We start from the raw sequence: 20,803 nt of genomic DNA, 5'->3' as shown, positions 1-20,803 counted from the left end.
GTACGTACCATGACATGAAGCAGATAGCTAAGGTCGATGCTCATTCGTGACGACTCGGTAACCGGCCTGCAACTCCAATTGCGACAAGCCACAAAGTCCCTTTACTTGAACGTGTGATCACCCATATTCGAGAATCGAAGATATTAATTCGACCCATGAAAAGTCCTTCATATCAACATCGACAAACCTTGGAATGGCGGATGATTGGTCCGAAAAGGGCCTGTCTATCAGTTCACAGAGTTCCGATGGCTAGAGATGTCACTGGCAAATTGCTTGCTTGCTCTTGGATCTGGTACCTGGATGATTGCCCCTGAAATTAATAGGTAGGTACAATGCAGTACCTTATATGTCATATATGGCACAGTTATATCGAAAGGGGCAGCCAGCGCCTTTGTGCACACTACACTACAATGCAGACACCCCAGTGTGACATTGGTGCATTATGTCGCGTGGGTTCAGTCGACAAAACCAACGGTTCATTTTCACACGTGGATTCCACGTCCGTCCCTCCTTCTGAGACAGCCTGAGATTTAAAGTGAAATAAGCCGGTATGGAAACAAGTCAGTCAAGTTCAGTCACTTGTCGTTCACACAAAGTCATTTCGAAGTATGCTTTCTGCCTTTTGGTTCTAGCCGGCCTCAGGGCGAGCAGCCACGATGAAACGTTCTCTGTTAGCTGGCCCCCACACAGTAAAAGCTTTGCCGCTCCTGTACTGTCGCCAAGTCGTGCCTGCCAACGGAACAGGCCCTGAAGAACCCGCCAGTCCGTCTGACACGGTGCAAAATTGTCCAGGACGGGTGGGGTCATGACCGCTGTACTATGTATGGTAGAGCACAGACTTTTCTATCCACTGGCCGCCCGGGGGTGGCAGGCGCTACCCGGCCCGGAGATCAGTCCAGATCCACAGATCATCAGAGGTCAAGTTTGCTATGAGGGAAAGAAGTTTTGAGGCGGTTCGGCGGGGTAGCACAAGACAACAACGAAGCAAGGCAGAAAAAAAAGTGAACTGAACTGAAAGAGGATGGAACAACAAAGCAGAAATCAAACCACTCGCTCACTCCCGGCCCCCAAACTCATTTCACCTACATATCCTGGGCATGGGTATTATTTCAGCTACCACACGGGATTAAAAAAAATAAAAAAAGGCACTTCCAAGCGGCGCTGCCAATGCATACATGCCTTCGCCCCTCAAACAACCCGGATGTCACTCTACTGGTCTAAGGTAACAGCAACACTTACTTGATCGCGCATAAGGCCATCAATTTTGGCCGCGACACTGAGACGTCCTCTCCGAGGCGAAGCCACTTCATAATAGTGAAGAGACTCGGCGAAGCAAGACACAAAAAGTCAAACAAAAGACCGGAGGAATGCCTGTCGTTGAGAACACCACTAGGTAATGCATGTATGTACCTTGACTGCGTGCTCCGAAGCACTTCACTCCTGCTTGATTTTCCCGGCAGGCAGCCGCATGGCCAATCGCGCAGAACAGCGGCGTCCGTAAAGCAGAATTGAGTATTAGCATTCCAGGTGTCGGGAATCGAAGCACCAATGTCCCATCGGAGGCTACGCTTCCATTGAGAAGCAGCCCGCCGCACTCCACACACCCACCCACCTGAGCGGACCCCACCATACGAGCCGACTCTGGCCCAGCCAGGGCTGCACACCATATCAGCCTACGGCTTGTTCGGCGCAACTTCCCACAGGCCACCAACCACCGTCCAGGTGGACTGGCCGATGTCATCGCCCCGGTCGCATCCCGTTTCTTTATGGTGCCTCTTTCATCCGGCATTGATGCATCTGGAGGGGTGGGTGGACGAGCCGAAATAGCTGCCGTCGATGGATGAGGTAAACCAAGTTGTTTTGGGTTTTTACCTTGAGCGAGCAAGCTCCTTCCTATTGGATGTCCTCCCAAGGCTCTTGATCAACTAACTGATTGATCCCAGATTTCAATGCCGCTCGGTACTGCTAGAACTAGATTCGTTGAGATTTGTCTGTTCAGACTAATAGTCCAGGGGTCTGTCAGCTACCAATTCCGGCGGCTTCCCCTGTGTGGTTTGTTGCGCAAGACCTGGGCTGCTGTCTTTAATCTCTTAATTCAGGCACATTGCGGCAGGGACTCATCAAATCCAGTCCGTGGTTGGCTTGCAGTTTGTCAGGGGCCACGGAGATGACGACCAGCGGGATGTCGTGACCGTCAGCCACTTCGCGTTTCTTGGCAAGCTTGTTTGCCCTGCAACTAATCGAGACCGGAACTCAAAGATTTCGTCTTGGGTGTCCACTTAGGCCTCATTCCTGCATTGCCAGTGAAGGCTGGAATACCTAGCGACCTATGTAGCAAGCGTCCGCTGCCAGGACCAATGGAAGACCACCAAAGTCACCGCAAGTCCCTGGGATTCTGCCATCTCATTGTGGCCACGAACCATAAAAAGATCCGCAGACAAACAAACAAATTGTAAGCCTAGAAAGATCTCGACGATAATGGTGATCTTCCCCATCGCCCCTCTCTCGCTTCTTGCCTACCAGGGGTTGACATCGCGACTACGGTAGTACCACGACGCGACATAATGTGAGCTTTGCTCACCAAAGCTCTGGTGAGCATCCTTCATCCTCTGTATACCCCCCACTTGCAAAGTATCAAAACCTTCCATTCTGCTTGGCGTCAAATTACGGAACTCAGTTCTGCTTTTCGCCGCGGGAGATGGACGCACAATTTTATCCTCAGGCACAGGGACTTCAGCATCTGTCAAGAGCAGATAGATCCACACAGCGCCCTTACCTCATCACTTTTTGATGTCCTCACCCCCGTCCAACCCCTGTCGCCCCTCTTAGCTGCGCCCCCCCTCCATCAAACTCTCGTCTCCTCCCCGCGCGAAATGCCAGCGACAGAACATGACTGGACTCGACCGGACGGGCAAAAGCAAAGCAAGGGCGGCGGGCCACATAAAAGAAGAAGAAAAAACGGACACCTCTCTAAAGTCTCTACTGCACATTCAGCCTCGAGAAGTACCGCTCCGTCCTAATTGGTCCCTTCGCAAGAAATTCGACGCTATACGTTGACAGCGGCCTTTGCATCGTGCCTTGCTGCGTCAAAGGACTGTATTGGGCTGCATGCTCCCCTTCATGCGGTGTATGTGTTACCTTGGCCAACTACTGAAGTTGCGCTCCTTTATCCCACAGCACAACCAGCACAGCATCGCGCGGCCCGGCGCTTCTTGCAACGTGCCGCACATGCTGTTCCTTCAACTAGGTGCATGTCATGGATTCAGCGCCGCTCCCAATTCTCGTCATCTATCTCTTCTGTGGTGATAGTCTTGGTATCAGTTATTATTTATTCACAGTCAATGCAGCTTATCATAAAACGATCGTCGCAGAGCTCTCAGATCATTTGCATGGTCTGCTCATATGCCGTCTTGATAGGTATCTTGTCTCCAACCCACCCATGATGGCTCGGATGCTTTGCTCCAGTTTCATTGGTGGTAATGGACGAGTATATGCCTGTCGTGCACTCCTCCTCGGTATGTAAGTACATGTACAACTCTCTTCTGCCGTCAGATCCTTGCATTTTGCATCCAAGCCTACTCCACTGTCGGCCACGCATGCAAAGCTCCGCATACACACCCGCATTCTCGCAGCAATCTTGCGCCTTCAGCAAAATCACCACCCCCCTCCAGGGCGTCAGCAGAGCCCGCGTTCAACTCACCAAGCCTGCACAACAACACTCGCAGTCTCGCACACTCCTTCCTCCAGCTATGGGGCATAGCTGACCAGGTCTCGCTGTCGTGCTCCCCTGCTCGCATCTTCGTTAATCTTACAGAGCAAGCCAGCCGGCCCCGATTAATCCGGAGGCGGCCTTTCTTTGTCAGTATATGGCAACAAGTGCCGCTCACTGCCTCCAGAAGTCTCCTGTCTACGCTGCATCACAGATTGGTACTTACCTTAGTTTGTTGAATTTTGAGTCTTGTGCTGCTGGTACGGAGTCCACCGAATCTCTCTGCCCAGTCACCAAATACAAATAGCAGCCAGCTACTGCCAATTACTAGGCAGTTATGCATGCAACTGGGCCGTTTTGGCCCTACCTTGTGGTGGTTGCTTGTTTGCCGAGTCGTTGGGGTTGGCTGCAACTTGGGGGGTGTGCCATCCAAACCAAGAACCTGAGGCACACGGCATTAGCCATTCAGCCGAGAGAGCTCTTACGAAATAAGGCCCAGGTCTGCCTGATATGCCCTCTGGTAGCACAGTGCTAGCAACATCTTTGAAGAGTTTTGTGGCTCAGCAGTTTCCAACCAAAGCTGGGCGGGAAGCCTGCTATCCTTCACCCATGCCAGTCAGTGCATGCATCACCTGTTGTTGTCGGGCCCAGGCAGGGCGGGCACCATTTGTGTGTATTTTTTTTTCCCTTAGTTTTACTGGCATACCTTGGTTCTCATTCCCCTGCCTGCGGCCTTTCTCCAAACGGGCAGCCTTAAAACACGCTCGCTGAGTCGTTGTACCCATAGTACCCACAGTCCCTGGGCCTGTACCGGGTACATCCCTCACCCCTGTCCGTTTTCTAGTCACGGTAGGCCCCTCCGACCTTTCACTTCCATCACCCCTGTATGTCTCCCCTTTGCGCTTCGGTGCAGGCCCTCTGGTAGGGTAGAGTGTGCCGGTACCTATTCGTACCACATACATAGGTATCATTGTGATCTTGCAGGTTTCGTCTCTCCCACCCAAGCACAACTCAGTCCATACATGTACCTACTCTGCACCTCTGCACCGTCCATCCAGCCTGCCTGCCCTCTGACACTCCATGCTATACTCTCTTTTGGGCCACCTCCATCCCGTACCTCTGTTTCTGAATCCGGATCTTCTGTAGTCTTTTCCCCGTAGGGACTGAACCTTGGCTGTGCAGTTGTACTCTTCGGTACTACTCTAGTCCCGCTTCTGTCCTGCTGAACAAAGCTGCTGGGGTTCCCTCGACAGGCGGCCTTGCTGCGACCACGGGGTAGCCATCGACTTGGAGCTCCATACACACCTTGGGGGGCCCTGGCAGTCCAAGGGGCAGCATCGAGGTCGATCAACCCCACCAGCACATCATTAAGCACGCCCTCGCTCTCTCCGTCCATATATCACTCCGTGTCCAGGCCCTTGACGCATGGTCGCTAAATATCTCGCCTGCTTGTCGTCTCTTTACTCTTCTCCGGCGATCTTCCATCAATACCACCTCATATCGTGGGGATCTCCTTGGATCACTTTCGCGTAGCTGCCCTTCTCTTGGTCATTCTTTTTGGTTCATTTCTTTCCTTTGGCTTCTAACGCCTGCCCGATCACTACCGCATCATCGCCTACCTCGCAAACATCTTTACTATAACCCCCCGCGTCACACGACTGCCACTGGAGTGCACACCAGAGCACTCGTCGACCGTTAGCCGCCGTCTTCTCCTGGAAAAGTTGAAGAAGAAAAAAAACCAACAACAGTGGCCTTGCCGCTGCACCTCAGGATCAACTCGGCCTTTGGCGAGTTTTTCTTTGGCGTCAACGCTTGCATTAGAACCGGGAGCTTGGATGTGGGAACTCGTTCTTGATACACGACCTTCACCTACTATATATTCGCAGTTATATTCGGTGGCGTTGAGATATCTCTTGAGCCCAAGAGACTGCTTTCGTGGTTCGTCGACTGAGACTGTTGGGACCTTTTCCTTATCGTTACGCACAGCGTCACTAGTTCCCAATGCTCGTTTCCAGGCAATGCGAGTCTGAGCAGAACCAGTGGCCTTTTGGAAAGCCTGCTCCTAGTACACGGATGTCGACCCACTACGAACCCCCGTTGTCGACGCAGCCGGACTGGCCCGGATCTTACCCCTCGTTTCTCCCACCTGGAGACAACATCTTTGGACAAAGCTATGAACATGTCTCCAGTTCGACCGACAATGCACAACAATCAGCTTCCCAGCCGCGATCGACGGTGACGGAGAACAATGCAGTGGGGGCGAGCGACAAGTCACCGATCAACAGCAATTTGCCGGGTCTTGGGGATCGGCGAAGCTTCGATCCTTTGGGATTGAGGCAGAAGCAGCCGTCGCCGATTCAGGAGCAGCCTGAGGAAAAGGGGGATATGTATGCTCACAAATCTTCGCAATCAAACCAACAGGAACATCGAGGTGCATCGGGTGAGCACCACGGTTTAAGGCTCAACACGGACTCGTTGATGTCTGCGCCGGCTGGAGGACAAGGGCAGGACCTTTTGACTACTAGACTTGGCGCAAATGAGGGCCACGGGGTCAAGGAAGAGGAGGATGACGGGCTAGACGACGAGGATATGTTGGATGAAGGAGACGAGGACGGCGGGGACGGCTCTTCACAGCCTCAGACAGCCGCGGAGAGGACTGCACAAAGGAGGAAGATGAAGCGCTTCAGGTACGACTGGGGCGGACGGTCAGCCGCTAGACAAAGACTACGTCAGCGAGCTTGGACGGGAAACGCCAACTAATTCCAATTTGCAGCGGTTCATTCTAACGGTTTCATTGCTTTTGACAGGCTCACGCACCAGCAAACCCGGTTTCTTATGAGCGAGTTTGCAAAACAGCCTCATCCAGATGCAGCACATAGGGAAAGACTTTCCAGGGAAATTCCTGGTCTTAGCCCGAGGCAGGTCCAGGTCTGGTTTCAAAACAGGTAAGCCGGTTAAATTCCTGAGGAGAGCTCGAGTATCTTGCTGCGCCTCACACCTAGTGCAGTGGCTGACACAGGGCATTTTGGTCTCACCCTCATGTATAGGCGAGCAAAGATTAAGCGGCTTACAGCGGACGATCGAGATCGCATGATCAAAATGAGAGCCGTTCCGGATGACTTTGACAACGTGCAGGCCTTGCATTCCCCATACGGAGCTGTGCATACTCTGGGCACACCCATCAGCTCACCGGTGGACTTCTCCGGGTCCTCTTACGCCGAGCACATGATGCGGCCCCTGATGGTGGATGTTCGAAGGGGCGATGCTGAAGACCACCTGTCTCCCACGGGCCTCAGTCCGGCCTTTGGCAGCATCGGGTTCAACGCATCAGCCAATATGGGCAATTCTGACATGCTGTCGCCCATCTCTTCTGCTACTGGTGAACGCTATGGCTACCCAGGGCATCTCTCGTCGCCATTGAGTGCAGCACCGCGGACCTCCAACCCCTTCAACAGGCAAGATGCAGGCATGCAGATGCATAACCATCACCAGCGCCAAGGGATCAGATCACTCCAACCACTGCAGCTACGCGAGACCATGTCACGGTCGAGGTCAGACTCGCTCCAGTCGCCACTGAGGTCGAGCATGTCTTGGAAAGGAGATTCAATTGACTACTCCACTTACCACGGGCCACAAAGCCCTCACCTCCCTGGACGTCACCCGTCAATATATCAGAGTAGCAGTGATAGCATTGGCACGCCCTCTACGATGGCTGGCTACGATTCGAGCACCTATACTGGTAAGTCAATCGTCCATGGAGGAGTCTAGAAAAAAAAAGGGCTACATGTGGTTTGGTGTTTCTTGTTGTAAGCTGACCCCGGGATTTGTTTCATCGTGCAGGCTCCACTGTCCACTCGCCCACGCACATGACGTATCCGACCTTCCAGTCAAGCAGCATCCAAAACAGCACCCAAAACCGTACCAACAGGATACGGTCCGTATCCGCTGCAGCGACAATGCAGCCACTGAGCCTGGACCTGAGGTCAAGCCCATACCGGCCGCCTGGTCAGGGTCTGGCGGCTCAATCACCAACGGCGCAGACGCGGACGGCATCAACCTCGCACATTGGCGGCACGTCCTCAAGCTACTCTGCAAGCTTCCCATCAGCACCCTTGACGGCGCCCGTCGACTTTAGCCTGCCTCGGACGTCCAGCTACCGCTCACAGACGGAGTACTCTGTCCCGCAGATGAGCGCACCAATTGCACCGCCCAACGACTTCTCCCAGGCCTTCCAGAGCATTGGCGGAGGTGCCGGCAGGACCCCGATACGTGACGGAAGCTCAGGCACCACGCTGCATCCCATCGGTGGCGGAGCGGGCAGCCAGGCAGTCGGTTCAGTGTGTTCACCGCCTAACAGGTCGCCCGACTACACCACGTCTTCGGATGCCGCGCTCAAGAGGAAACAGAGCTTTGGGGGTGGAGCGGGGGCGGCAACCTCGGGTTCTGCGCCTTATGGGACTGCGCACTGAGGCCGTCGGATCTTGAGATGATTTGCCTCGTTGACCCTGTTCCAAAAGGAAAAATTCCCCGAAGCCTTTCTCCGACCACTGAGGGTTCGTCCCAAACATGGGACGTAAGCCTTAGCATACTCGAATCATGTCACTTGCATGTCTTGATCATCAGCATTTCTGGATCCATTGATCACTTTCCCGGTTCGAGCTTTTGCGCATTATTGACCGGAGCCCTTCTGCTGTATGGATTTTTTTTTTCCCTCGAAGGTTTTTTTTAACTGCTTCTCTTGTACAAATTCTTTCTTTTCTCTCTTCTATTTTTACTTTCTACATCTTTTTATTCGTTTGTGGCGGAAAAAAAAACTTGGAAAATGACTGGACGATTGTCTTGCGCTTTTTTGCTTTACTCTTAGCTTTATTCTTTCCCATTTTTATGAGAGATACCAATTCTTTTCTTTTTTTATTCTTGTTTCTTCTACGTCGTATGATGCAGAGGTGAAAAAAAAGGAAAGCGCACTCTTTTTGTTGGACTAGCCTATCTCATCCTTTTTACTTGTCTTTTCTCTATTTTCTTTGTCATAGTTTTCCTATGTACTTTTAGTGCGGCTCGATTTCTGTTTGTTTGGTTTTGTCTTTTTCAGTGTTTTGGAAGCTTTTGCATACGCGGTTTGTATCTTTTTGCCCGCGCGGAGTGTGATGCTGTTTTGTTTACTCTGTGAAGGGTTTCGGACGAGGGGTAGAAATTTTCTTTTGGTGCTTGGACAGGTACGCATGGAAACACTCATTGGGGCGGCTTTTGGAAACGGATTGGAAAGGTGGTGGTTTGGGGAAGACAGCAAAGCATCTCCTGATGCTACGCGCATTCCTAGATAGGTACCTAGCTTACACCTCTTTTTTTTCTCCCAACTTTACGTTTGCTCATTTAGTATGCAAGCGTGAAGATTTTAATTGTATATATTAGACAGATCAGAACGACATGATTTCGGGAGAAGGCACGATTTTGCTTTGTTTTATACTTGTGCTCTCGAACATTTTGTCTCTTCTCTTCTTCTACAAAAGACTTGGGCATTTAGTATATAGACCAAGACTCTAGGCTGCATAAAAAAAATTTCACACTAAACTCTTCAAAGCAAATGTGATGAGCATGCATGCTCCCCAAATATTGCCCTCCCGTCTACTGGTCCACGCAATCTCGTCTGTGAGGAAGCCGGGCTACACAGCCGGGGCGTCACTGGGGCGGCGGCAGCGCATATCTTCGCCAAAAACCACCCAACGAGGGTCAGATCCGCCCCTCCATCTGCTACGCTTACCTACCCTCCGAACCAGAATTAGGGGTGAGGCAAGCAGAAAAGGACCCTACACAGCCCAGCCGCTTATATGCGAGTCCTGGACGAGTCGGATCGATGGTATCGAGACGGGGGTCCAAGGGAAAAAGGAGGAGCCCATACAAAGCACGACAAAGGCGGAGGTGCTGGGTCCCGCATGCGCGTCACCATTTTGTTTTTCTTGTTTCTTCTTTCTTTCATTACCTTCTCCGAGCTTCGTGCTGAGACGGGTCGGAACTGGGAACGGAAAGGTCATGATCGGATCAGATATATTGAAATTTGGTTGCACAGCAGGGTACAGACAAGTGGGTGATAGTATGGGGTGTGGTGTGCGCTTCTCTCAAGAAAGTGGACTTTTTTCTGGTGGTTTGCTTGACAAGGTGGTTAAACGCCGGTCAGGATTCGATGCGGAGGCGCCTTTGGGATGGGTCTGTTGTATAGTAGACCCCTCACATCTGAAGGAGGCATCACGACATGGCACCATGTGTCGAGGCAATGATGCACTCCCCGGGAGGGTGAGAAACACGCCTGCTTGTCAAGGCTATGCCAAGATCGGCGATGAGGAAACAAAAGAAAAAAGTCATGATCATGACGTCTCGGGGGATTGGTGTGGTTTCGGCGGTGGATCAAGGCTTGCGTGAAGGAAAGAGAAACGACATATAGCCTAAAAAGCCACGCGGACAAATCCCCGTTTCGTGGAGCGGACGCAGGGCTGGCTATGAGGTGCGTAGATCAAAGGGCTAGGTCCAGGTAAGGTAAGTCAAGGCAAGGGAGTAATGTAGGTAGGGAGGTAGGTGTGTAGGTTGCTAGGTTGGTAGGTTGCTAGGTAGGAAGCTACATGGTCAGCCGAGATCACGAACCATGCAGGCACATGCACATGCATGGCTGTTTCTTTTTCCTTTTTCAGCAGGAAATGACAAGGTTAAAGGAGGGAAAGAGATGAAAAGAACAGAGAAACAGACATGTGTACCGGTACATAGAAGGTACAAGAGTATCCAATGTGAAAACCTACCAGGCAGATCGATGCTTTGGAGGCCATGTCTCCACCAAAAAAGGTTGAATAGAACCTAGCTGGTCGATCATGGTAGCTGGGTGACTACAGATTGACTACTGCTTAACTCTGTAGACTATCATGGGACATGCTTGAGGGGGTCTTTTTCTGCCAAACAGACGTCATACGAACTGCCCTTCTTGCGTCACTATGGGTTTCTGGTTGCTTTCCGGGTCCGACTGTCTGGTACTGTGATGTCAGAAGGGCTGTGGTAGAAGCCAAGGTGCCTTTTATCGAAAACATACCAAGTCCTAGGCATCCTGGAATCTCGTGATGTTGGACGGTGTTTTAGCATAGGCATCTAGGTACCTACCTACCTACCTACCCACCAACCCTAGGTAGGTTTGGTAAGGTAGATTGGGCAGTGTTAGTGGTGGTTCATGTTATCAGTAGGTTAAATGCGATTGTGTTTCCAGACGCCTGCTACGTATAATTAGCCGGGTTTTGGCGGGCTGATTCATCCTTGTTGCAATATACTACTGCTTGTAGCCCCAGAAAACAAAGTAGCTTCGGGATGTTACCACAGCACAGGGAAAAACAGCTCACGTTTGATCAGGGAGGATCCCGTCTTTTTTTTTTTTTGTCTTTATCCCTTTTTGCCGTGACGTACTTTGTGCGTGACGACATTTGACGTTTAAAAAGTAGCAGAAGTTGCGCTTTGCCCACTCGAGCAAGAGGGACCTAAGGCATCCATCTCCTTGCCGGTAAAATTAGCAGAGGGTGGCTCCTCACTTGCCTACGTAGTACCCTAGGTAGGTTAGGTAGGTAGGTCAGGTATTTACCTACCTTCCACTTTATTGTGTTGCATGCGCCACACCTTCTACTGCCAAAGACCCATTTGTAACCACATGCACTGTGTCGGGCTGTATTTTTAACCCTTTGGTTGGGGTCGTCGATGAAAATTGATCACATATTTAACACCCTCTCTTATGGTTCCTTCGTTTTCCCAAGGGATAAAGAGAAGGAAAGTGGATAAAACTGGCATGGACGTTAAGATCAGCGCGCCTGCCTGCCAAGCTGCATACGATTGCATCGAAGGTGGGTCCTGAGGTCGTTGCAACCTTGCTGCAAATAAATGACCCGACTGGTGCTGCGGCCCGGAGATCCAAAAGAGTGGGGCCTGTCAATCGAGGGAAAGCGAGTGGTGGAAACGCATGCTAAGAGTTTTTTGTTGTTGCTGCAACCAGGCCAGGCAGGCAGGGCCGTCCGTTCAAGAGAGACAGATGTCTGGTCATTCACTTACTCACTCGCCACCGACTGTCGTTTGTCTGTCAAGTTTTGACTGACAACCACGGTTAATCAAAATAACAAAGGTTCCTGCTGCTAACTTGGAAATACACTAGTCTAATTCTAGAAGGCAAGCAGCAACATCAACAACGACCACATTCACCGACTGCCTCAGGCACTAACTAACCACAACCTCACTTCTTCCACTCTTGGTCAGGTCACGATAAAGGTAGCAAATCTCAGCCTACCCACTTTCAACTCCGCTCCCTCGGGCTTAGCTCACGTTTCCACAAGTACAAAGTAATCGCAATTGACGTATCGCAATACCAGACGCTGTCCGACAATAAGTGTTTATGTTTGAGGCAGATCATAACATCACAAATAACGTTGACATTAATGCGCAGCACGTGTCTCTTGATCTCCGCCCCAGCCTCCCTCATTAATATATCCCGCGCTCTTCGTCACGGTCATACTACCGTACTTGTACTGGTGCCCGCAAAACGAATATCCATCTCGGGATCGGCAAACAAAGATTGACGAACCCCTGGAACTCGGCCCATTCATTCATATACCTCGAGATGTTACATTGTTGCTCAGCAAGTCTCATACACACCGCCCAAGACATGCGGGCATCTCGCCGGATCCATGGAAACAAGAGCATATCACCGCACCAAGCGCAAAAAAAAAAAAAAAAGACCAGGCTAAGGAAAAACCACACACATCTATCCACTTTCCCAGACTCTCTATCTCCTTGCCATCTCTGGCCCGTATACCCTGGTGAAGTCGTTCTTCACCCCCCCCCCCCCCCCCCCCCCCCACCTCTCTCTCTCTCTTCTATACACCATACTATCCCCATGATCGTCTGCAGATACGAATCAATCAACATATCATTTCCGACCTAGGTTTCACAGATCATGGATACTGTCTTGCTTATTTACAGGGTTCTGTTCCTATTCCTCTGAACATCGTCGTTCATTACCTAGTATTCGGCTTCCTTTCTCTGGATTCAACCTGCGCCTCCAACGTCGGGGGCATACAATATGCTCATCCCAGGAACGCTCGACCTGATCGAAATGCACGGGTTGCCGATGCACATTTTTATTTTTTATATTTGTTTTGTGTCATTCTTTTTTTTTCCTAACCCGCCCTCGCGTCGTGATCGGCTTTCTCGGGCCGGTCCCGCGGGTTGGATCTTTGTCGGCGGCATATAACCCATCCTCCCGTCAACACCCCAAGAACACCCAGTGACCGGCAAGTGCCGGTCGGAGAAGATTACAGACAGGGTCACCAGTTCGGTACCCTCCCATGGTGACATTCCTGGACTGAAATATTCCGCTACAGCCAATTAGATTCGACGCATTCCAAGTAATTGCAGGGATAGATGATTGTATCAAGTCCGTCTTCATCACATACACACAATAGTACCGCAAAATACCGTCGTACGAAACTGGGATGGCGACGAACAAAAGTGAGGTTTCCAGCGGCAGTTGAGGACTGTGATGTGTTTGTTAGCAGCGTAGGGTATACGAAAACGCAGGTGACCGTAACTATCCGCACAATATTATTAACTTCAAATGAAGTCAAGTCCGGCGGACTCACTACTACCGGTGTACCGCTTTACCTGGGCCATCTGCAGTTCTCCTGACGGGCTCATGGCTCCACATGGCCAAAAACTCAGTCGCTGAGGCCTGTTGCTTATTATCAACGTGACCTCGATGGTTTGTAGAGGAGAACAACCATGAAAGACACTAGATTGCAGAAGAATATCTCGCTAACAAATAAATTGGGTGTATGCCTGACTGCGACGGACTCCAGTAGTACTCCATATTCCTTGCTAAAAGAAGCAGTCTTTATCATTAATACAATACGGACGTGCATCTGGGAAGCAGTTGGGCCCTGATCATGTGCCGACTGTTCAATTTATACGGGTGTGTGCTCATAAATGCATTCGGCAGATGATGCATTCACTCCCGAGCTTGATCTTGCCTTTTTACCCAGCCCTGTCCTGTCTTGTACTGTACTGTCGAGTCGGAAGGTTGGTGTCTGCAGGTTCTGTTCCCCATATGGAGGGAGCAGATTGGGAGAAAAGAGACGAGAAAAACAGCATAGAGTGGGACAGGATGTGACGGACACTCGCAGCGGTTCATCGGAGAGATGATGAGCACTCCTCCCTTTCCCCGCAATCACTGTTTCTCGGGAAGTCTCATACCGGACCTATTATGAAGAGGATGAGAATGAGAGAGAGAGAGAGAGAGGGGGGGCAAGTGTGCAGAGTTTTGGTGGTACTCTGCGTGAGAATCTCACCAATGCCGTGGCGCGGGGGGGAAAATTAAGAAGGGGGCAAAGATGGCCTGCAACTCTCCACCCTGTTCCCGCTCCGGGAAGCATAAGCAGGGAGATGGTGTGGTAATGTAGCATTTCTGAGGAAGAAGAGAAGAAAAAAAAACAAGAGTGCTTCCGAGGGATTTCTATGCCGATCTAGACGGTTCGCTGTGTGATATGGGGAACATGACTTCTCAGGAGGGTGGCAGCTGATGAAGAAAACGTCCAGGGGGTAATAAGAATGCACCGAGCTTGGAGGGCGGGGTTGGTTTCTGCGTTTTTCTCTCTCTCTCAGCCCCCGTCTGCTGGGGCCCTTTTCCCATCTTTTCGACGTCGTCCAACCAGAGATGTATAGCCAAAAGGGCGGCTTTGCAGTACGGCAGAGAAGGTAGGCTTTTACTGCTTCATGATGACGCAGAACAAAGTGTCGCGAGTGTGCTCTCGTCAACGCCCAGATGTACAACAATGCCGTAGTGTTCCGATATACAGAAGAGATGAATATCCTGCGGGGATACTGGATAACTGTATGATGTATATTGTCGAATCGCAAATGACCTCGGGACTGAGTCTCATGTCAGTACAAAGCTGCATGTTAATCACTTCAAGTGAGTGCCATGAGAACATTCAACAGTCTGCCTGTCATATCCACAAAGAGATGTATTTTAATCTAGAGTAAAAGCGCATCCGCAATCTAATGATGTATATGTACGTATCTGGCCGCGTCATCCATCTCAGGCCTCACAAGTACCTCCCTTTATACCCCTTATATGAGCAGAATCCCGTTCTATATTGAAGCAAATTGCCACAAAGACAAGAATATAACAAAACCCGGGTCGATTCGCAAACTTTGAAAGATATTTACTGTTCACCCGAGCCGACCCGCGTCGACTGCGCCCGCCGGTTCACCCCGATCCTGCGCATCTCGATCGAGCCATCACCACCCTCACCCCTGGACTGGCCGTGGACCGCGGAGCTCGCGGACGGCGGCGCAGCCCCGCGCTCCGCCAGGTCCTCACCGCTCCTGCGCCTGTCACCCTCGACGGCACCGGCAGTAGGCGACATGAGCACGCCGCCACCGCCACGCAACGAAGCATGAGCAGCAGCATCAGAACCCGCATCATCGTCTTGTGGCACAGCGCCGGTGGCGTCGCTCTCGCCGCCGCCGCCGTACGACCCCCCGACGCTCTCCATGGTGAAGGGGCTGGCGGTGGGCCCGTCGAGCAGGGCGAGCTCGAGGGGCGTGAACCAGCGCGGCAGCAGCAGGGCGCGGACCGGGATGAGGGCCAGGATGAAGACGGGGAAGCCGACGGCGGCGACGGACTGGGTGATGGCAAAGGTGGCGCCGAAGCCGACGAGCTCGACCGCGACGAAGCTCCAGAGGGCGGCGCGGCGAGGAATGCGCTTGAGCGGGTGGCCGGCCGGGGTCAGGGAGGCGTCGCGCAGCAGGAACAGGATCTTGGCCGTGATTCCGTTGGCCTCGAGGGCCTGCACGCCCATGACGAAGAAGAGGCCGGCCAGCACGGCCTGTGGGATCAGGTGCAGGACTATGAGCAGGGGCCCCGTCATGGTGACGAGCGTCAGGAGGCCCTGGACCAGGTTGGACGCGCGCTGCTCGACGACGTGGGTCGGGCGGAGGTTGTAGTGACCCTTTTGGCCGCCGGCCTCGTCCTCGTCGGCGACCATCTCGGACACGCAGAGGGACTCGGTGTGGAAGGGCGCCTGCGGGATGAGCCCGTTGGGGAAGGGCAGGCCCAGGATGCCGGCGATGCCCGTCGTCAGGCCGAGGAGGAACAGATCCCAGTGGAAGCCGGCGGGCTTCTTGAGCGGGAACTCGGTGCCTTGGGCGATGAGGGACGAGACGTTGTGGTCGAACCAGAAGAGGATGGTGAGGAGCACGGCAAAGGGCAGGGCGAGGAAGACGTCGCCGACGGGTATGTTCCAAAAGTCGACGATCCAGGACCGCGAGGTGATGGTCGGGACGAAGGCGATGCCCGTCGGCAGCACCTCGAGCTCGACCTGGCGCATCCTGCCGATGTGGACGAAGCCAGTGAAGAAGATGACGGTGAGGGGCGTGCCGTAGTCCTTGAGGAAGACGCGGACCGAGTGTGTGAACAGAGTACTGTGGCCAATCTTGTCGCAGACGTAGGCGACGCCAAAGAACATGACCGCTATGGCGATGCTCAGGTAGAAAGGTTCCTGCTCGCCAAGAGGCTCGAGGACCTGGATGCCCTTTTGCAAGTAGATAAAGGCAACGTAAAAGCCAAAGATGTCGCATGGGAAGCGAGTGACGTAGCGCAGCCAGTTGCACGAGTTGGTGACGGCAAGAATCCAGTGCAGGACCAGAGACCACAGGCCAATCCAGCACATGAAAGCCAGGTAGTTGACCCCGGTGGGCTTCATGATGTCGTAGACGGTATAGTTGAAGACAGTGATGGGGCCGGTCACGCCGACGATGACTAGCGGCTGGCAGGCGAGGACGGCAAAGACGACGGCGCCGAGGACGGATGCCAAGAGGACCTCGTTTACGCCATACTGCATGTTTGTCTTGGAGAACATGTCGAACGAGAAGGCCAACGCGGGCAAGATACTGTGTGGCAAGTCAGACCCCAGACAAGGAAAGAAGGGAACTCAATTGTTGGGCCAGACTCACTTGGCAAAGTACATGTAGATGGTGGCAGGGACTACACGATAGTTCCACGCATCCTTCCAGTCGGAATAGTAGTACGGTGCCCGGCGACGCAGGTCATTGGCCATGCCGCGAAAGAGATGAATATGCCACCAGTTTTTCGACCTGCCATTGCTTTCATCGGCATTCCCAGAGCTGCCTCGATGCAAGTAGGGGCTACTACGGAGGGACGACGCCCATCGCCTAAATGGCCTCGACGGCCGCGACTGCGACGCGTCTCCAGCAGTCGAGGTCGCCGTGTTTGCACCGTTCCCATCCCGATCCTGGTGGTGATGCATTGAGCTCGTGGGCAAGGTGAGGCCCTGGTGGCCTGTCACCGGCGATGATGTGTGGGCCGTCATACTGAACGGTGGCTAGTTGATGTGCAGGATGGACAAGTATAAAGAAGCAAATCAAAGGAACATTGTCGAGAGAAGCAAAACGACCGATATAACGGTTTATCTTCTATAGATTTGACATTGATTAACTGACAAAATGCAGAAACGTCATGAATAAATGCTGCCCACCGCTCGAGACAATTCAATCTATGCAGGCCAAGCCAGGTTTCTTTTTATGTGTCGGTCTGAAGTTGCATCTTTTTTTCTATGAGGGAAATGGTCCAAAGTAACCTTTAAAATTTAGACAAGCGGGATTGACGCGGCGCCACCCATAACCGCGCAGCTAAAAAGACAGCCAGCCAGCCCTGCATTTGCAGTGCATCATTCCCCCACGTTTAGCTTTTGACTTGGGACCGATTTCGGTTGGCAAATCCACTGTGGAGGTGGCAGGGCCCCGCAATAAAAAAGCATCCTAACTTTCAAGCTTGCTTGGGGAGAGCATTCGCCAATACGATTCGCGGCACTTGGTGCATCCCAGTTTTCCGTAAGCCTTTGGCATGCTACGTACAAACTACAGTAGTAAAACATAGCGTCTTGGCGGAACTGCAAGAGGCAAAGATGTGCAGAAACTCACAATGAATCATATTTACTTGAATTTTCTTTTCGCGATTGTTCAAGCCAACTGGAGGAATCTTCGCTGATGAGCTTTTATGAGAAGGATTGCAAAGATTTCTCCATTTCAAAAATCATACCCCAAAGTGGACAAATCTCACCGGCTGTTCAAGGATATACCCTGAGTTCCAAATGGCCAAAGAAAACAACAGAGAAAAAAAGAGTCCATGTTCATACAGAGTCTAAATCTTATATAGGCACATGTTTTATTTCCCTAGTAATCATAAAACCCCTTGCCACTCTTCTTGCCAAGCCACCCGGCGTCCACCATCTTCTGCAGCAGCACGCTGGGGCGGTACTTTGAGTCGCCCGTCTCCGTGTGCAGCACCTTCATGATGGCGAGGCAGGTGTCGAGCCCGATGAAATCGGCCAGCTGGAGCGGGCCCATGGGCACGTTGGTGCCCGTCTTCATGATGGTGTCGATCGAGTCGCGGTCGCCGACCTTTGTCTCGAGGCAGATGACGGCCTCGTTGATGTACGGCATCAGGATCCGGTTGGCCAGGAAGCCGGGGGAGTCGGCCGACGTCGAGGGGACCTTGCCCATGGCCTTGCAGAACGCCACAGCCGTGTCCAGCGTCTCCTGGCTCGTCTGCAGGCCGCTGATGATCTCGACGCCCTTCATGACGGGCACAGGGTTCATAAAGTGCGTCGACACGACCCGCGAGCTGGCCGACAGGTCGGTTGCGTCCTTGGTGGTGGCCGCCGCGATGCGCGTGATGGAGATTGACGACGTGTTGGTCGCCAGGATGGCGTGCTTGGGGCAGATCTGCGCCAGCTTGCTGAATATCTCGTACTTGAGGTTGGGGATCTCGGGCACCGCCTCAATCACGAAATCCACATCGGCCAGGGAGTCCATGGACGTGGTAGGGCTCAGACGCCCGCGCGTGGCGTCGGCATCCTCCTGGCTGATGCGTGACTTTTGAAGGTCCTTGGAGAGGAGCTTGTCTGTTTGCCTGTGTGAGTTGTGTTGATTCCACACGGACCATTTCACCGTAGCAAGAGAAACTTACCTGCCAGAGACAGCCCCTTGTCCAATGCCCCTTGACTCGGATCAACGAGCGTGACGGGGACCTGTGCAACTCTTGCAGCCACAAGGGCGATTCCCAGTCCCTAAATATGCAAATGATCCGTCAATATTCCAAATCAAGACTAACCAAGATAAAAATGCCACGTCGGAACCTACCATCTGTCCGGCGCCCAGAACTCCGAGCTTCTTGACCTCTGCAGCTCCGCGCGAGGGTGTTGAGCTAAAACATCTCAACTGAGATGCGGCCCTGGCGGCCTGCCTCTTTGCCACGAACAACGTAGACATTTTATCCTGATTTATGGAAAAAAAGTGAATTTTGATAACTAAAAAAGTGTTTTCGACGAACTGAAATGCGGCAATACCAAGTCACGCCGTCCCATGTAACGAGGTGTCTTTTGAAGTACCTAGCGAGGGCCAAAGCTCGGCTAACCTCGGCGTACCCATCCCCCCAAGCTGGATATACGCGGTACCTTCACTGTTGTAATGGTAGAGCGCACGGACCAGTTATGTCCAAGGCAAAATGGCATGTGAGGTTCAGGGTAGGTTGTTACGTGCATGGTGGAGCACCTCGTGGCCAATGCTACCAATCGACTGCTTTCATTTTATCACTCAAGCCGCAGCGCTAAGGGAACGTCGTGAGATTCCTAGGATCACAACGAGGCTGAGTCTCTTGACGTAGGGCTATAATGACTGGCTCCACATACTTAATGGAAAAGACGAGCCATCCCATCGGCGTCGCGCCTTCATCATCGAGATCAGGAACCCAGAGAGCAGGGATTAGGCATCGATGCGTTGACATGCAAGTAACAAATCGTTGCAATTTCGCAAATGAGACCCATGCTGTAAACGATGGAATGGAATTCTATTGCAATAACGTTCTTGGTCTACAATGCTACTCCTGTACCGAGATCCTACATTTTGCTCTCGTCTAAGTCGTACTAGCAACCACCATATTGTGACGCATAACGGACGCGTCAAGTTTAGAAAGGCTAATATTCTGCGTTAGCACACCAGTTTCAACCCGAAATCGATAATACGGCTGCAAGGATACCAACTCACGTTGTCAGAGGCGGGGAGATCCTTCTCGTAGTACTTGGACAGACCAGGGATGTACTGGAAGCATTCATGTTAGTAAAATCAACTCTTCAGTTTGATGGCGTGTCCAAGGCATCGCCAATTCGATAAAGGGTTGCATAAACAACTTACGCCCAGAATGTCCTGCTGTATCCTGGGAATACCCGAGGCGAGGAAGATGACGGCGCCGAGCGCGACACCACCAAAACCAGCTGCCCTCATGCCGCTGTGATGAGCCAGTTAGCATATCCCCAACAAAAAAGTCCCATATCTTCCTAGCGAAAGCACGCAAGCGACGGTTCGCAGGACCATAACGTTTCGTCCCCATTTGGCCGGCTTTCCAATCTGCCGCTACCATGTGCACGCGGCCAACATCTGGTGCCTATTCGATTTCCAAAATACGTACATTCCGGCGATGGTCTTGAGAGTAGTGCCGTGGACATTGGGCTGGAGGTGGTAGCTGTAATGACAGAGATGTCAGTCGTCGGCTGCTCATGAGTCTGGTACAGTCGGTACGTCGAGTTCCGCTTCGGCCGAGTTGAGGCTGCTCGGCGCTCATAGCGTAGTGCGGAGTTCGAGATCGAAAGTTGAAGGTTGAGAGGGATCTCTTACTTGGGACCGAACTTGCTCTTGTAGGCAGGCACGCCCTTGGGCATCGGCATCCGGAACTGTGGAGGGAATTTGGAGGTTAGAAGTTTATCATCAAGCCGAGATGGCCAGAATGCGATGCGGGTAGGCTATCGCTCGGCCTATGAACCAGAAACTCGGGTGAAAACGTACGGAGAGCATCTTGGAAGAGTTTTGGAGTATTGTGCAAACTCAATGGATTTGTAGTGTGTATTCACAGTCGCAATACTGTCGGATTGAAGCTTGATATGATGCACTTGGACATGGCACCACGGGTAAAGCCGGCGGCAGACCATCAAGAATTTGTGTCTGCCT

General features: G+C 52.2%; 9 protein-coding genes across 9 annotated transcripts; 3 read left to right on the top strand and 6 right to left on the bottom strand.

Moving 5' to 3' along the window:
• Positions 1-628: 628 nt before the first annotated feature.
• Positions 629-1,932, bottom strand: MGG_16635 (uncharacterized protein; the record flags this gene model as incomplete). Its single annotated transcript, XM_003711286.1, has 3 exons — positions 1,411-1,932; positions 1,240-1,304; positions 629-817 (listed from the first exon to the last, which is right to left on the bottom strand). Exons 1-3 carry the CDS (start codon positions 1,787-1,789, stop codon positions 629-631), a joined length of 633 nt encoding a protein of 210 aa, XP_003711334.1. The 5' UTR covers positions 1,790-1,932.
• Positions 1,933-2,251: 319 nt separating this feature from the next.
• MGG_16634 (uncharacterized protein) lies at positions 2,252-3,630 on the top strand. Its single transcript, XM_003711285.1, has 2 exons — positions 2,252-2,452; positions 2,548-3,630. The coding sequence occupies exons 1-2, from the start codon at positions 2,358-2,360 to the stop codon at positions 2,789-2,791; spliced, it is 339 nt and encodes a 112-aa protein (XP_003711333.1). The 5' UTR covers positions 2,252-2,357; the 3' UTR covers positions 2,792-3,630.
• Positions 3,301-5,105, bottom strand: MGG_16633 (uncharacterized protein; the record flags this gene model as incomplete). The annotated part of the gene is made up of 4 exons (XM_003711284.1): positions 3,301-3,850; positions 3,936-4,250; positions 4,416-4,652; positions 4,742-5,105. The coding sequence occupies 3 exons, from the start codon at positions 5,103-5,105 to the stop codon at positions 4,045-4,047; spliced, it is 807 nt and encodes a 268-aa protein (XP_003711332.1). The 3' UTR covers positions 3,301-3,850; positions 3,936-4,044.
• Positions 4,681-9,275, top strand: MGG_07437 (uncharacterized protein). Its single transcript, XM_003711283.1, has 4 exons — positions 4,681-6,396; positions 6,517-6,654; positions 6,757-7,448; positions 7,550-9,275. The coding sequence occupies exons 1-4, from the start codon at positions 5,711-5,713 to the stop codon at positions 8,176-8,178; spliced, it is 2,145 nt and encodes a 714-aa protein (XP_003711331.1). The 5' UTR covers positions 4,681-5,710; the 3' UTR covers positions 8,179-9,275.
• A 29-nt stretch (positions 9,276-9,304) lies between these two features.
• MGG_16632 (uncharacterized protein) lies at positions 9,305-10,126 on the top strand (the record flags this gene model as incomplete). Its single annotated transcript, XM_003711282.1, has 1 exon — positions 9,305-10,126. The coding sequence occupies one exon, from the start codon at positions 9,305-9,307 to the stop codon at positions 10,124-10,126; it is 822 nt and encodes a 273-aa protein (XP_003711330.1).
• A 2,860-nt stretch (positions 10,127-12,986) lies between these two features.
• MGG_16631 (uncharacterized protein) lies at positions 12,987-13,417 on the bottom strand (the record flags this gene model as incomplete). The annotated part of the gene is made up of 3 exons (XM_003711281.1): positions 12,987-13,085; positions 13,181-13,257; positions 13,363-13,417. The coding sequence occupies 3 exons, from the start codon at positions 13,415-13,417 to the stop codon at positions 12,987-12,989; spliced, it is 231 nt and encodes a 76-aa protein (XP_003711329.1).
• A 1,301-nt stretch (positions 13,418-14,718) lies between these two features.
• Positions 14,719-17,373, bottom strand: MGG_15203 (anion exchange protein 4). The gene is made up of 2 exons (XM_003711280.1): positions 16,736-17,373; positions 14,719-16,672 (listed from the first exon to the last, which is right to left on the bottom strand). Exons 1-2 carry the CDS (start codon positions 17,110-17,112, stop codon positions 14,944-14,946), a joined length of 2,106 nt encoding a protein of 701 aa, XP_003711328.1. The 5' UTR covers positions 17,113-17,373; the 3' UTR covers positions 14,719-14,943.
• Positions 17,374-17,686: 313 nt separating this feature from the next.
• MGG_16630 (3-hydroxybutyryl-CoA dehydrogenase) lies at positions 17,687-19,258 on the bottom strand. Its single transcript, XM_003711279.1, has 3 exons — positions 18,944-19,258; positions 18,771-18,870; positions 17,687-18,705 (listed from the first exon to the last, which is right to left on the bottom strand). The coding sequence occupies exons 1-3, from the start codon at positions 19,070-19,072 to the stop codon at positions 17,975-17,977; spliced, it is 960 nt and encodes a 319-aa protein (XP_003711327.1). The 5' UTR covers positions 19,073-19,258; the 3' UTR covers positions 17,687-17,974.
• Positions 19,259-19,584: 326 nt separating this feature from the next.
• Positions 19,585-20,764, bottom strand: MGG_16629 (uncharacterized protein). Its single transcript, XM_003711278.1, has 6 exons — positions 20,642-20,764; positions 20,474-20,529; positions 20,268-20,321; positions 19,994-20,087; positions 19,847-19,900; positions 19,585-19,776 (listed from the first exon to the last, which is right to left on the bottom strand). Exons 1-6 carry the CDS (start codon positions 20,648-20,650, stop codon positions 19,768-19,770), a joined length of 276 nt encoding a protein of 91 aa, XP_003711326.1. The 5' UTR covers positions 20,651-20,764; the 3' UTR covers positions 19,585-19,767.
• Positions 20,765-20,803: the final 39 nt, after the last annotated feature.

The sequence above is a fragment of the Pyricularia oryzae genome, chromosome 3 (assembly GCF_000002495.2).
Source record: "Pyricularia oryzae 70-15 chromosome 3, whole genome shotgun sequence".
In the NCBI taxonomy this organism is placed as follows: Eukaryota; Fungi; Ascomycota; class Sordariomycetes; order Magnaporthales; family Pyriculariaceae; genus Pyricularia; species Pyricularia oryzae.
This window is presented reverse-complemented; position numbering and strand designations above follow the sequence as displayed.

Excerpts from the sequence above, each read along its gene's own strand:
- MGG_16634 (XM_003711285.1), top strand. The coding sequence starts at position 2,358 with ATGGAAGACCACCAAAGTCACCGCAAGTCCCTGGGATTCTGCCATCTC. Across the intron at positions 2,453-2,547 it reads CGCAGACAAACAAACAAATT|TACCACGACGCGACATAATG; the intron begins GTAAGCCTAGAA and ends CGACTACGGTAG.
- MGG_07437 (XM_003711283.1), top strand. The coding sequence starts at position 5,711 with ATGCTCGTTTCCAGGCAATGCGAGTCTGAGCAGAACCAGTGGCCTTTT. Across the intron at positions 6,655-6,756 it reads CAGGTCTGGTTTCAAAACAG|GCGAGCAAAGATTAAGCGGC; the intron begins GTAAGCCGGTTA and ends CCTCATGTATAG. Across the intron at positions 7,449-7,549 it reads CGATTCGAGCACCTATACTG|GCTCCACTGTCCACTCGCCC; the intron begins GTAAGTCAATCG and ends TTCATCGTGCAG.
- MGG_15203 (XM_003711280.1), bottom strand. The coding sequence starts at position 17,112 with ATGACGGCCCACACATCATCGCCGGTGACAGGCCACCAGGGCCTCACC. Across the intron at positions 16,673-16,735 it reads ATCTACATGTACTTTGCCAA|TATCTTGCCCGCGTTGGCCT; the intron begins GTGAGTCTGGCC and ends CTTGCCACACAG.
- MGG_16630 (XM_003711279.1), bottom strand. The coding sequence starts at position 19,072 with ATGTCTACGTTGTTCGTGGCAAAGAGGCAGGCCGCCAGGGCCGCATCT. Across the intron at positions 18,871-18,943 it reads TTCTGGGCGCCGGACAGATG|GGACTGGGAATCGCCCTTGT; the intron begins GTAGGTTCCGAC and ends TTGCATATTTAG. Across the intron at positions 18,706-18,770 it reads CAAGGGGCTGTCTCTGGCAG|ACAAGCTCCTCTCCAAGGAC; the intron begins GTAAGTTTCTCT and ends ACAGGCAAACAG.
- MGG_16629 (XM_003711278.1), bottom strand. Across the intron at positions 20,322-20,473 it reads AAGAGCAAGTTCGGTCCCAA|CTACCACCTCCAGCCCAATG; the intron begins GTAAGAGATCCC and ends CTGTCATTACAG. Across the intron at positions 19,901-19,993 it reads TACAGCAGGACATTCTGGGC|TACATCCCTGGTCTGTCCAA; the intron begins GTAAGTTGTTTA and ends GAATGCTTCCAG.